The 12,138-nt window shown below is 45.0% G+C and overlaps 2 protein-coding genes across 2 annotated transcripts in view; one reads left to right on the top strand and one right to left on the bottom strand.

Moving 5' to 3' along the window:
• The window catches only part of T265_03479 (hypothetical protein), a gene marked incomplete at both ends in the record, with an annotated part of 27,683 nt that extends 26,152 nt beyond the window's left edge, over nt 1-1,531 (top strand). The window contains one exon of the mRNA XM_009167979.1: nt 1,416-1,531. Within this exon, the coding sequence (XP_009166243.1) occupies nt 1,416-1,531 (116 nt within the window). The remainder of the gene's footprint in view (nt 1-1,415) is intronic.
• Nucleotides 1,532-8,945: 7,414 nt separating this feature from the next.
• Nucleotides 8,946-12,138, bottom strand: part of T265_03478 (hypothetical protein) — a gene marked incomplete at both ends in the record, with an annotated part of 4,946 nt that continues 1,753 nt past the window's right edge. Inside the window, one exon of the mRNA XM_009167978.1 lies at nt 8,946-9,216. Within this exon, the coding sequence (XP_009166242.1) occupies nt 8,946-9,216 (271 nt within the window). The remainder of the gene's footprint in view (nt 9,217-12,138) is intronic.

Below are 12,138 nucleotides of genomic sequence, written 5' to 3'. Positions count from 1 at the left end.
AGTCAAGGGTTGACCACCTCTCTGTTTACGCCACTCTGAGTTGGGCATGGAAAACGGCACTCTCTTCGGCAAACGATGGTTCGGCATACGCAACACATGTCCCAATCAACGCAGCCTCTGGTGCTGGACACATTCTTCAATGGAAGTACCCCTTACACAACCGAAAACGCGCTTTCTAACTGCCTCGTTACGGATTCGCCGACACCCACCCACACGAGCTGTGGTTCTGAGACAACGATTGTCGAACACCTGAAGACGTCTCACAGCCATACAACAAAACAGCCCGTACTGTAGCTTGATGCACACGTCCCTTCAGATTCAGCGGTAAACCATTCTGACGCCATAGGTGTCTCAAGTTAGCAAACGCGGCCCGAGTCTTGCAGATTCGTGCATTCACCTCATACACTACACTACAATCAGAACTAACTGGCCAACCCATAGGCTCACACTCGCTTCCGGTTGAGCATCCGGGGTTGTTAATTCTCTAAGCAGCTGAACGGTCATCTGTCACACTACAATCAGAACTAACTGGCCAACCCATAGGCTCACACTCGCTTCCGGTTGAGCATCCGGGGTTGTTAATTCTCTAAGCCAATCAGCTGAAGGGTCTACACATGGATATATATGCCACCGATAGTCACCTACGTGTGGTTCGTTGGGCAGCGTCTGTGAGAGTGGCACTTGAATATGTCGACAGTCGCTGACTGCGGGTTAACAGCTCAGGTGTTGATGTGGTTGCCGAGGGTATGAATGCGCGAGTAGTCAGACTGTGAGCCGCTGAAGCTGGTTGTCTTAGGCTATAATGGGGACAAAGGTGAGCACCTGTGACGGTTGTGTGCTGACCACATACGGCGGCCCCACGTGCAAGCCCACCTCCAACACGCCGCTCTTAGCTGTGTGGCCTGGTTTCACCAGTTGTCGCTCATTTTGGAACACTTGTATGAGCGTTCGACTTATGGAATGGCGCAGCCCGATACATTTACGCACTGCATCTAGAGCAACGCGCTAAAACTGCTGGAAGATTGATCGAGAGTGTTGAACAATTTCAAAAGCGATTCAGCAGGCCATCTACAGATGCTCCGCAGATTTCTAGACCCGCAAAGTTGATCTGGAGAGTGAAATGGGATCCACCAAATGTTCAGGAAATAAGTGAGTTCTTTTCCTCCCTTCAAGCGTCACCGCGCCGTCGGTCATGACGAACTCTCGTCTACTCTGAATGGAGATGGAAACGAAATACTTAGTCGGTCTTGTCCAATGTATTTGTCTCTATTTAGGTGAAAGAGATTGTCCCAACTTTAGGGGAGAGTCAATAATCGTGTCTGTTTTCAAGAATGGAGTTCAAAGAAGGTGTGACAGTTTCAGAGGGATCCGCTTGATGCTGTCGTAACCAGGCTCGCTCGTTTCACATTTTACAGTGGCGTGCGAACAGGGGACCCTAACACAGCAAGCAAGACTCCGGCCGGGAAGAGAGGTGTGGACGGCGCATGAGGAGCTCTCTAAAGGCCTTTATACAAATGGCGGTATCGAATGAGGGTGTCCACTCGCTTGATTTTTGTCTAGGGATGAAGTAATGTGGAGAATTCCGGAAGGTCACCAAAAGCCCGTGTCGATTTGCAGTACTCAGACGGCTTTATTATCATTTCTGGAAAAAGATAAAAGCATCACTTGAAAAACTCGTCAATGTCATCCAGTTCTTCTGAATGTGCTTCTCGCCCAAAAAGTGCAAGGTCTTGCTGTGGAATGGAGAGTCTAAGAAGATGTCTGCAAAAATTTATGAAGTGACGTACCTCTCAAGTTAAATTAGCACTCTGGGTAGTGTAAGAGACGAACAAAGTGCGTGAAACTAAAAGGCCATGATTACTTTTAGCAATTTGCACAAAGTTGTGGCATCAAAAAGGCCAACGGTTGGAGGTCGAATCCCTCGTGTACAAGACTAGACAGTACAGGCTGTATTGTTGGAATTCGGTGAGAATTGGCTACTTTGTGCGGAGGATCTAGTATATCTCGAGGTATCTGACCAATAATGCCTCAAGACTGTGGTTGGAACGAGCTGGAATGAGCGATTTCGGTTTAAGTTAGTCGGAAAACAGAGTGTACTTTCCTCAAATAATCCATCAAGCGCTGCAAAATAAGTTGGCTGGACCTTGTTCGAAATGGCGGCGGCCCGAAGATGGAAAGAATGTGACATAACGAAGGGAATGGAGAGTGCTATGAAACGTTTAACTGCTCTTAATGCTTTCAACCTTCCCGGATGGGGTTCACGTGACGCTCCTTCTGCGAACGAACTTCAAACAGCGAAAGATGTGGAGGCTAACCGAGGTCAGCGACGTTCATATTGTCAGTTTCTATCAAGAATGTCTGAATGAGTATCTGAGGTGATAGGCTGCGCCTAGGTCCCTCTCTCTGTTCCATTTTTTTCTTCCAGCATAGGGCTTTATTCAAATAAACTGCTAGATTTTCATAAAGGAAACTTCTCACAAGGTTGCTGAAAACTTTTCGACAGCCCACGACCGGTTTCGCCCTTCTTGGGGCTCAGCAGGTAGACGCAGTCCCCGAGTTTCCGTCATCCATATGTTCTACTTGAACCCAAATTGGACTTTATGAAAATATACTGCGACATCTCGAGTGTCGTGCCAACTAAAACATGAGGCGGCCTGTGTGCAGCACATTCAGTTGTAGAATATCATAAACCAGAGATTCAGTTGAGTTTCTCGTGAAAACCAAATTGATTTGCAAATGAGTGTATTTCTTGAAAGCACTGCATTTTGGGTTCAGGTAGAACATAAGGTTGACGGAAACTCGGGGACTGCGCTTACCTAATGAGCCCGAGGTGGAAGGGCGAAACCGGTCGTGGGCTGTCGAAGAGTTTTCAGCAACCTTGTGAGTAGTTTCCATCATACAAACTTGGATTGTCGTCTCAAGGTTTGCTGTTCAAAATTCGTTTCAGGAATTGTTTTACTCCTCACCCTCGATAATGCATCCGTGTCAAGCTGTTTCCCACTACGACCCCCCGCGGGTGTGTTTTGACCCTAAATGCATATAAAGGTCACTTAATTACGGGATGAGTTTAAAATCCTTGAACACGTGATTGCAGTGTAGTCCATTGATTAGTACCACGAATGAGTCTACTGTTTCCGTCCTTAGCCACACACTATTTGGCTTGCCTGGAAAGTACTCCGTCGAAGGTTTTTTCCTCAACTATCCTACGTTGTCATATTTACCACATACAACGCCCACACCACCGGGCACCGCAAAATCACACCGGTTTCTCTACGCCAAACTTTGGTCACGCACCTATTCCGTTTTCCAGGGCACAGGGAATCGCCCTGGATACAAACATTGAACGAACACTACTCCCATAGGAGCCTGAAAGAAAACATCAAAAATGCCACTCATAAAGGAGCAGAACCCGATTGTCAGCCTCAGTTGTAAACAAACATGTGCACGGGTATAAACACACTTTGGTCCAATTACTGCATTGTGAAACCGAGCGCCATGTCATTTGATGACCTACATCAGTGCCAGAACACACCACTATCCGGCCGATCAACTTTGCTTACAGCTTCCCGATTGTTTTACTTCTGTACGAGCGAATGGGAGTGAGAGGAAAGCGCGGACAATTCAGCTGTCACGTACTGTGCTATGCAATACGATCGCCTCCCACTCATACGCAGAGAGAGACAGCCTAATTCAGATAGTGAGTGCACAACCAGTCCAAAATAAAACAAGAACTCCGACGCGATCTGCAATCCGCCTGTCATCCCAAGTCTGACGGCGTGTTCAACTAGTGGATGAACGCCTAATATGGTTCCAGGCCAACGTGAGACTGTTTCATCCACGAGTAGTCCGGATCATGGAACAAACGGTGAGTTCAGAATAGCTCGGAAAACCGGTACCTTAGTGCTTGGAGGTGTGTCCATGGGAACGAATGGTTCACCGAACGTGTATCACAGCTGCTCCATTCTTCCAGTCGGGCCGCGCTTCACTTAGGACCACCAATGATGATCGTTGTATCTGATTGGCATCCACCACTAAGTGTGTGGTGGCGCGTGCGGCGAATAATTTCCTTCACCCACACACAGCTGACTAATAGGATTTATTTGATCAACCCACAAAGTGGACTGACTGACCCAGCTGTCGGAAATAGTTGCGGAGTTGGCTGTTTACGTATCATAATACCCAGATCTTGTGCAGCTGACTCCACTGCAGGATAATCTGAGGTTCCACTGACAACGACAAGTTTACATCCATGTGTTTGCTTGCTTGTGTATTACAGGATCTCGAATGGGCACACAGATGACTTTGGTAACTCCGTCTCTCAATTAGATCTTTGCGGGCTCGGCTAGTCCTGTTGAAAGGAGGGAAGCTGCGGAATTGTTTACTAAAAAAACCCCCAACTAAACAGACTACTGGACAGGAAAGTAAACGTCTCTAATGAACCTTGTTTTTAAATAACCAAATATCCATCTTCTTCTTGAACGCATCTTCTTGAACATTCCTGGAAATTCGTTAACTTTCACGCAATTGTAAACGAATGCTGTAAAAAAAAGTTCCACAAATTCTGTAATAAATCCATTATATCAGGGCGGAGTTACGAGAAACTATATACTACTCGTATTCCTCATCAGTAGTAGTAGTACCCACCCCCAACTTGTTTCTGGCGTGTTTTTGGTATGCGTCGACAGCACCACTTGGGAAGATTTCAGAATTAGAGCTCTCATATTAGGAGCCATAATTAGGATCCCCATATTCATCACACTATTTTTGGTCGGTTGAACTGTGACATGAGAAATATTACTTCAGATTAACTTATACATGTACACTATTAGTCTTCTCTTTTGTTAACAACAAAAACCACTTGGTAAATCAGAAAGCGAGAAAGAGATACTAGTAAAACCTGCATTTTGATGGAGTGAGGTCACAGTAACTAGATGCACCTCAATCAAGTCCAATACAATACCAAAAATAGAAAGGTTCAAACGAAGGGCTTATCGTTCTGAGTGTAAGTTGTAATGGTTCCACCGAGTTCTTTTGGGTGTGGGTAGTCTCTTTTGGCAGATTTCCTGCTACATGATCCTGGTTGTCCGTAGTTTTTGGTGCTTAAGCCGGTCTGTGTTCCGACGCGCGAGTGACGCGTGTGTGTGTGTGTGCTTGATTGTGTTCTGTCATTGCAATGAGTGGGACATGAAAACAATGTGAAGTCACCTGGTGTCGTTCAAAATGTCATGGAACGGGAGTTGACATATTATCCTATTCATGTCACTATTTTGACGCGTGATTATGAGACAGACAAAATGGATTGGGGGTAGTAGGTGCCGGTGTGAAATTGATTTGAGGAAAAATATAGCAGAAGGGTAAGCATTACAAAACACACATCCGCAAACTAATTACTTTTTGGTGGGAGACTCCTTCGGAACGCAGCTGAACCTCTCGTTTATGATATTCCCCTTCGTAGAACCTAAGGTTGACGAAAACTCCAGAGCTGCTCCTACCTGATAAGCCCAGAGAAGGGCAAAACCGGTCGTGGGCCGTCGAGATCTTTCAGCAACCTTGTGAGTAGTCTATTACATCAAAAACTGAGACTAAACTAGCTCGTCCCTAGCCCGCTCTGTTCGTGACCCCAGTAGAAAAGCGTGCTGAGTTTTACCATCTGGAATAGCCGACTGAATCTGGTCAGAGTAAATGACATGTTCGCTGTTCGCAGAAATGCACACAGTGGTCATTAGCTCATCCATTCCAACAAAATCTTGCCACCACGGGCGTCACCACATGACCGAAATCAGTGGTCACTCAAAGCATGACAGAATACCAGAGTACCTGAACTCTCAGGCTGGAAGTTTTACATAGGTCGATGAAATTCAGTATATTTAAGTTCAACCAAAAAATAAGAAATAAAATCGTTCAGCTCTAGCACTCTTTCGGTGCCTAACTCCCATGCCACCCGAAGGTTGCACGAGGGCTGGGATACTTCCAGTTTGCCCAAGCCTAGACAGGGGAAGTCGAGAGGCAGAGCGGGTCGGGTTCGAACCACGGAAGTTCAGGTCAGTAAATTCGCGCTCTAACCACTTGGGCCATCTCGTCCCCAACCAAAAGTACGGGTCAACCAATGTTTTCTAACTCTTGCGCTGAGTAGTTTGAAGCCCCTGCGGGATCGATAGGTGACATCGAGAAAAGAACATGGTCCGAATTTTGGGGGTGGATTGAGCGAAAGTCACTGTAAAAGAAAACTACAAGCCACTTTTAAGACCACAACATTATGCTTTGAAAATTAAGAGATTCCAATACAGTTAAAACGCGACTTGTTCATCTTTTCTGTGAAGCCTACGTATACTATAAAATGAAACCTGTGGGCGAGGAGTTTTCAGCAACCTTATGAGTAATACATTACAAACAAGTATATGTATCGCGATATCTCGAATATCGTGGCGACTGAAACATGAGGCGACCTGGTGCAGCACATTCAGTAGCCTGGATACATCAAAATCGAGAGATTCAGCTGGGTTCCAGTTGAGTCTCTTGAAAAACCAAATAAGTTTGCAAATGAGTGTATGTTCGCTAATTTCGTGCAATTTGGTTTCAAGTAGAACATAAGGTTGACGGGAACTCAGGGACTGCGCCTACGTGATGAGCCTTAAGAAGGGCGGAACCAGTCGTGGGCTGTCGACGGATTTTCAGCAACCTTATGAGTAGTGCATTATTCACAGACTCAGTTGCTGTTCTATTCTGGTGACATCATGTGACACAAAATGAACAAAACGCGCACACATTTGGCATGCAAATGGACGTGGGTTGCACACTGCCAAGGACAGATAGATCCTGTTGTTTAGCTCCATTTTCTGCCTACCTCACTGAAGACCGCATCATGCCAGCCCAGCTGCATTCTCCGATGATTTAACGTAGTGAAGTGTGCGTATCACGTGCCCCAACCGGTTGCCCCAAGCCACGTTATTATGCGATTTTCCAGAATCTTTTTGCATTACAAGTCATCTGAAAGTGACTTTCACGTGATGAGTGAAAGTTTCGTTTGAGGAATCATCAAGTGACTACTTGATGTGGATTCAGCGACTGGACGATGGGTGTCTAAATGCCGACCAGCCGTTCGAGGCCGAAGGACTACGTGTTCAAACTACTAGCCTGTTCGAAACATTATTGATTTCCATGAAACAGCCATACAATTCTTTTGGGCTGATTGGGGTAGATTGCCCCCAAGTATGAGATGTAAACTCAGTTGAAAATTCCAAAGTTTCCTCGCTTTATTATCGCACGAGTCGAGCTCAAATGTACACATGCATGGATCAGCACCGCTGGTGGGTTTCGCCGATTGATTGTGGGCGTTTTAGTTCACACACAAAGGTCCAGTGCTCTCAGGCTGCCATTGGTGGACATTCTTTCTCTGGCACGTGCAGTGCATAACCACCAATTTGCTATCTGTTGTGGACCACAGTCTCCTTAATGCCTTCTTATTAACGTGAACCCCGTTATGGATAGCCATTTGATCGCCTGGTGCGCTTGACCAAACCAGAAAAAGTCAACGAACGTGCGAGCCAGCTGCTCTATTGATCAATGTCGCGTACTAAGAATACAACTCATCTGTCAAGGACGAGTGAAGAACAACCAATGAAATGTGTCTCAACGAAAAGTGGTTATTCCATTGGTAGTTACGTAGTCCCGTTACGTTCGGAACTGGTTCTTCTAATACTATCTGTGAAAGGAATATAGCTAGTGTTGTCAACCTTGATCGACCGGCTGTCACACTAGTTCAAACACTTTAACCTCGAATGGAGTAATACGATTTTTATACATGATAATGCGTACGGTTGCATCTAGCTGTGATATGACTTCAAGTGATAAAGTCTAGTTGGTCAGTTAGCCCCACCTGATAGCTTAGACAGAGTGATAACTTAGCAATTTTGTGAAACATAGGTAGCTCGAATGCGTTGTTTGGTTGTTTTGCTGTTCACCGAGCTTGGTGATTGGATTGCAAACGGTTCCTCACCGATCGAAGTGACTTCGTCGGTGCAGGGTTGAGTGGGTGAATTCCTCCTCTTTTGCATGTGCCAATATAGCTTCTAAACGGTGTTTGGTAGCTCTAAAAGTAGTCTTCGCGTATTTTGATTGGTCCTCCGTAAATCTGAGTTCGTCTCAATCTCTTGTGTCTGGTTGGTTCGTTGAGCGCATTCAATTCGACAGTTCTGTGTGTGATTGTTCTGGTGTGGTCTGAATTTGTTTCCATGATTGATCGATTCATGAGCCTTCTGTTTTTAGTAATTTTCTTCCTTTGATCCCATCAGTCCGTTGGTTGTCGTTAGGTTTCTTAATTTCCCATGTGTGGTTTTTCCGCTCGTAACGGCTGAAGGACTTGGTCAATATCTCTGTTTATTGATCGATTTTTGTGTGAAGTACCACGCCTCGGCAAACTCTCGCTCACGTGTCGAACAAGTACTTGAACATTGTCCCAATTGAATGTGTGTCCTTCTCTGTCTTCGTGGATTGAGATGAGTGACATTGGGTCATGTCTCCTGCTGGCAAGCCTGCGGTCGTGTAATCTGGTAGCAAGTTTTCTTCCAGTTTGTCCAACATATTTTTTGTCGCAGTCGTTACAGCTGAGTTTGTAGATCACTTTCGTCTTCTTCACTGCATCCAGCCTTCTCTCTGGTTTCGAGAGAGTTCTTCTGAACCTGTTTGCGGGCTTGAAGGCCATTGGGATTCCACGTTGCCGTGAACGTCGTGCAGTCATCTCTGCAACGTTTCTGCTGCACGGCAGCGTGCGTGAACGTCGTGCAGTCATCTCTGCAACGGCAGCGTAATCTACCTCTGTTCTGGTTGTGTTGACAAAGCAGCTTGCTGTTGGTCTCGTAATTCTTCGGGTAGCCATATTTCGGAATGTCTCGTAAAGTCTTCGCTCTTCTTCGCCTCCGTTGTGTTGCAATCCGTTTGAATAGGGTTCAAACACAGCTCCGCCTGTGACATTTCGGATGGTTGCTGTGGTAATTCAGAATCTGGTCTCTATGCTTTTCTTTCCTGTATACTTCAGTTTGTAGTTGACCGTTTGTTGTCCTTGTGACGAGCACATCTAGGGACGCAAATTTTTTGTTCTCCCCCGTTTCGATTGTGAAGTGTCGTCCACATGTCGTGCCCATATGTTCGATTTGATATCTAGTAGCATGATCCGCTCCGATTTTTGCATTGTAATTTCTGCGATGAATCCAAAGATTGCTGAAAGATAATTGATCCAAAATACCTGCTTAGCAACTGAGTTTTTGATAGTGCGTTCACAGCAAACAAGCCAGTGTATCTTCGATTTGATGAAAAAGTCTTTGATCAGGTCAACCTCATCCTGATCAGAAGACTGCTCCGTAGAACATTGTCTACTTCGAAGACAGTATTAAATTACGTCAAACGCGAATTAAACTGTTGATCAATAATTGGTCAATAATTCATGAATAACAGACTCATGAGACGCTCACATTTCTATGTTTCTTTTTAGTAATAAAACATGTTCGAAATGAGACATGCTTATTGGTGTATCCTTTCAAAATGCTTTGTGTTCATGCTTGGTGCTCATACTGACAAAATCGTTAAAGAAACCATGTCTAAGATTGACCAAGACTAGATGATGCTCTTTGAACACTTTATAGAACATCCAATCTTGGAAAGAACTGACGCGATGGATTCCTACCGAAACCAGCCAGAAACCCTCCGAACCGCCTTCCAGTCGGAACATAGCTTACCAAGAAACTTCGCGAGTTTGATGTAGAAGCTCATGTATCATAACACCTCTCTCCTTCCTAGTTTGCCACTCAAGGTCATCCCGAAACAGTGTGGTCACTTTTGGTCACGTGTATCACGTGATCGGTTCTTGGCCACTCCTCACTGAGCAATCTGTGACAAACTTTCAGTAAGATCGGCGAAAGATTTTTAAAAGAATTTTCCACCTAGCTTTCTACCTGCACTTTATCACCCCCATCGAAGATTGTTACCAAAAAAACTAGCTTGACCTTTCCGTCCATCGGAGGGATTGCTAATTTCATCACTTTCGCTGGAGAGAACGAGAAAGTACCAGAATAAAGGTTCTCAGCGTGCAGTTATTTCAAAGGATGACGACTTAAATAGCTGCCTCACTCGCGGTTTCCCTTCCGCCTCCAGGATCACACTATTCAAGAAACCTTACACCTTTTTTTGCTTGCTGAAATGATGTAGTAATCTAACCCCATAATCTATGTAAAACATTGTAACACTGACCCACCCTCTATTACATCAGTTGCGATTGCTCAGCCACAGATTGGCTGAGTTCAGTAGTTTTTCTTGGTGACTTAAAATTTCATATTTTCGTACCTTTAAGTAATGTCACCAGAACATACTACTGATATGAATAAGTGAGTAAGAAAAGGGGATGTTCATAATGTGACTTGTGCAATTGGACCTCCAGATCAAGGCGGCTGAGAGGCTCTATACAGCTGTTCCACCTCTGTTAGGAATCCTCAGAAGTGCACATTCAACGATTCACTGAGGAATTTTAGCTCGCGGTAGTTGGCATTGAAGATGGTGGTCAGCAGTTTGGTCAACGTACTCGCCCGGTGTTCATCTGTCATTCACTTGGAATAGTTACTTGATTTACTATTAGGTGGCCCCTCGAGGCGATGAGATTTTCGTGCAACTTCGTAGGAAACTTCCTGAGAGGAGTATTTAATTTTTACGGGTTGGTACTACCTGTCTGAGATTCAAATGTGCCTCCCGACCTGAGTGAGGTCGATTCCCGAAAAGGACAAGACAATCTTGTACTGTTCCTCCGTTTTCAACGCTAACTACCTTACACGCTCATCTACATGCCAAATAGATTTTCACGGGAGAGTCCCCTGGAACCAAGCGGAACCTCTGGTTCATGACGTTCTTCGTACATGAGGTGGCCTAATGCGGCACACAGTTGACAGAGAACGTCGTAAACAAGAGATTTACCTGAGTCCCAGATGAGTTAACCATCGAGGTCAAATTTTGAGCAACCTGACCGAAACTCGGGGATGGCGCCTACACAGGAGCCTCAAGAAGGACGTGGACTGGGAGAGGGTATTTTCAGCAACCTTATGAGTAGTGTATTACGTCTTAACTACCTTACCTCACAGGATAGAATCCGCTTTTGATACTTCACCCCTAAATGCATTCATTTTGTGTGAAAAATGCAATAAAACTTCCAGGATGGGGTTCACTGGTTTTTAATGTTACATATTTCGGATTACGAGGTAGTAAAGGATTAGGGCGGTCTTGTTTTGCCATTCCAGGTGTGTGCAATCAATTTTCGATACAGTCATCACGTACGGAAGGTTCGTACGTAACTGGATGCTACAAGTAGAGCATAAGGCCGACGGGAACTCAGGGGCTGCGCTGCGCCTACTTGATGAACCCCAAGAAGGGCCAGTCGTGGGCTATCGAAGAGTTTTCAGCAACCGTGTGAGTAGTGCATTATAAAATATGGATGCTACACAGTTTATTCGGAAGAACCTAATCGTGCCTCTCAGCAGAGGGCTACAACGATCGAAGTTGGTAGGCTTATGTAGGGTTCTTGTGATGTTTGGTTGCCTCCTTCCTACACGTTCACAACACATCATGATGACTAAAAACACTGTGCAGTTTTCGAAGGAATTGTTGTGCTTAATTCATCGCTCTAGAGCAACTCACTTTGAATCCAGGACGAAACTGTGCAACTTGCCAACGTCCCTTCTCCCTCGTGTTACTCGGCTTGGCAGCTCAGCGTAACAGATCTGTTGGCCACCAACAGTACTGTCCTGCTGGTCTTATTGGCCCATAATCAATAAAACTCCAGTAAATAAATTACGATACCTTCCGTTATTTCATCTGTGTACTTGTTCATACACAATAAAATCACTCACTATTCAGAGTGGAAATACACTTTTAAAAATTTCATTTTTTCTGAACCAATAAACTGCTTTAAAACAGTTTTGGTCCTCACAGCGGTACTATTTGAAACTTTCCGCTAATTTATCCAATATTTGAAGGCGTTTGCATAAGTGGAGTTGTTTCTAGCCCCGGAATTGTGTCCTATTTTCCGCGGCGACGATCAAAGAAAACTTTGTAACAGCTGTTCAGTCATAGAAAAATTTGAAAACAGCCCATTTCCACCTT

The sequence above is a fragment of the Opisthorchis viverrini genome, assembly GCF_000715545.1.
Source record: "Opisthorchis viverrini unplaced genomic scaffold opera_v5_50, whole genome shotgun sequence".
NCBI classification, from domain to species: domain Eukaryota; kingdom Metazoa; phylum Platyhelminthes; class Trematoda; order Opisthorchiida; family Opisthorchiidae; genus Opisthorchis; species Opisthorchis viverrini.
This window is presented reverse-complemented; position numbering and strand designations above follow the sequence as displayed.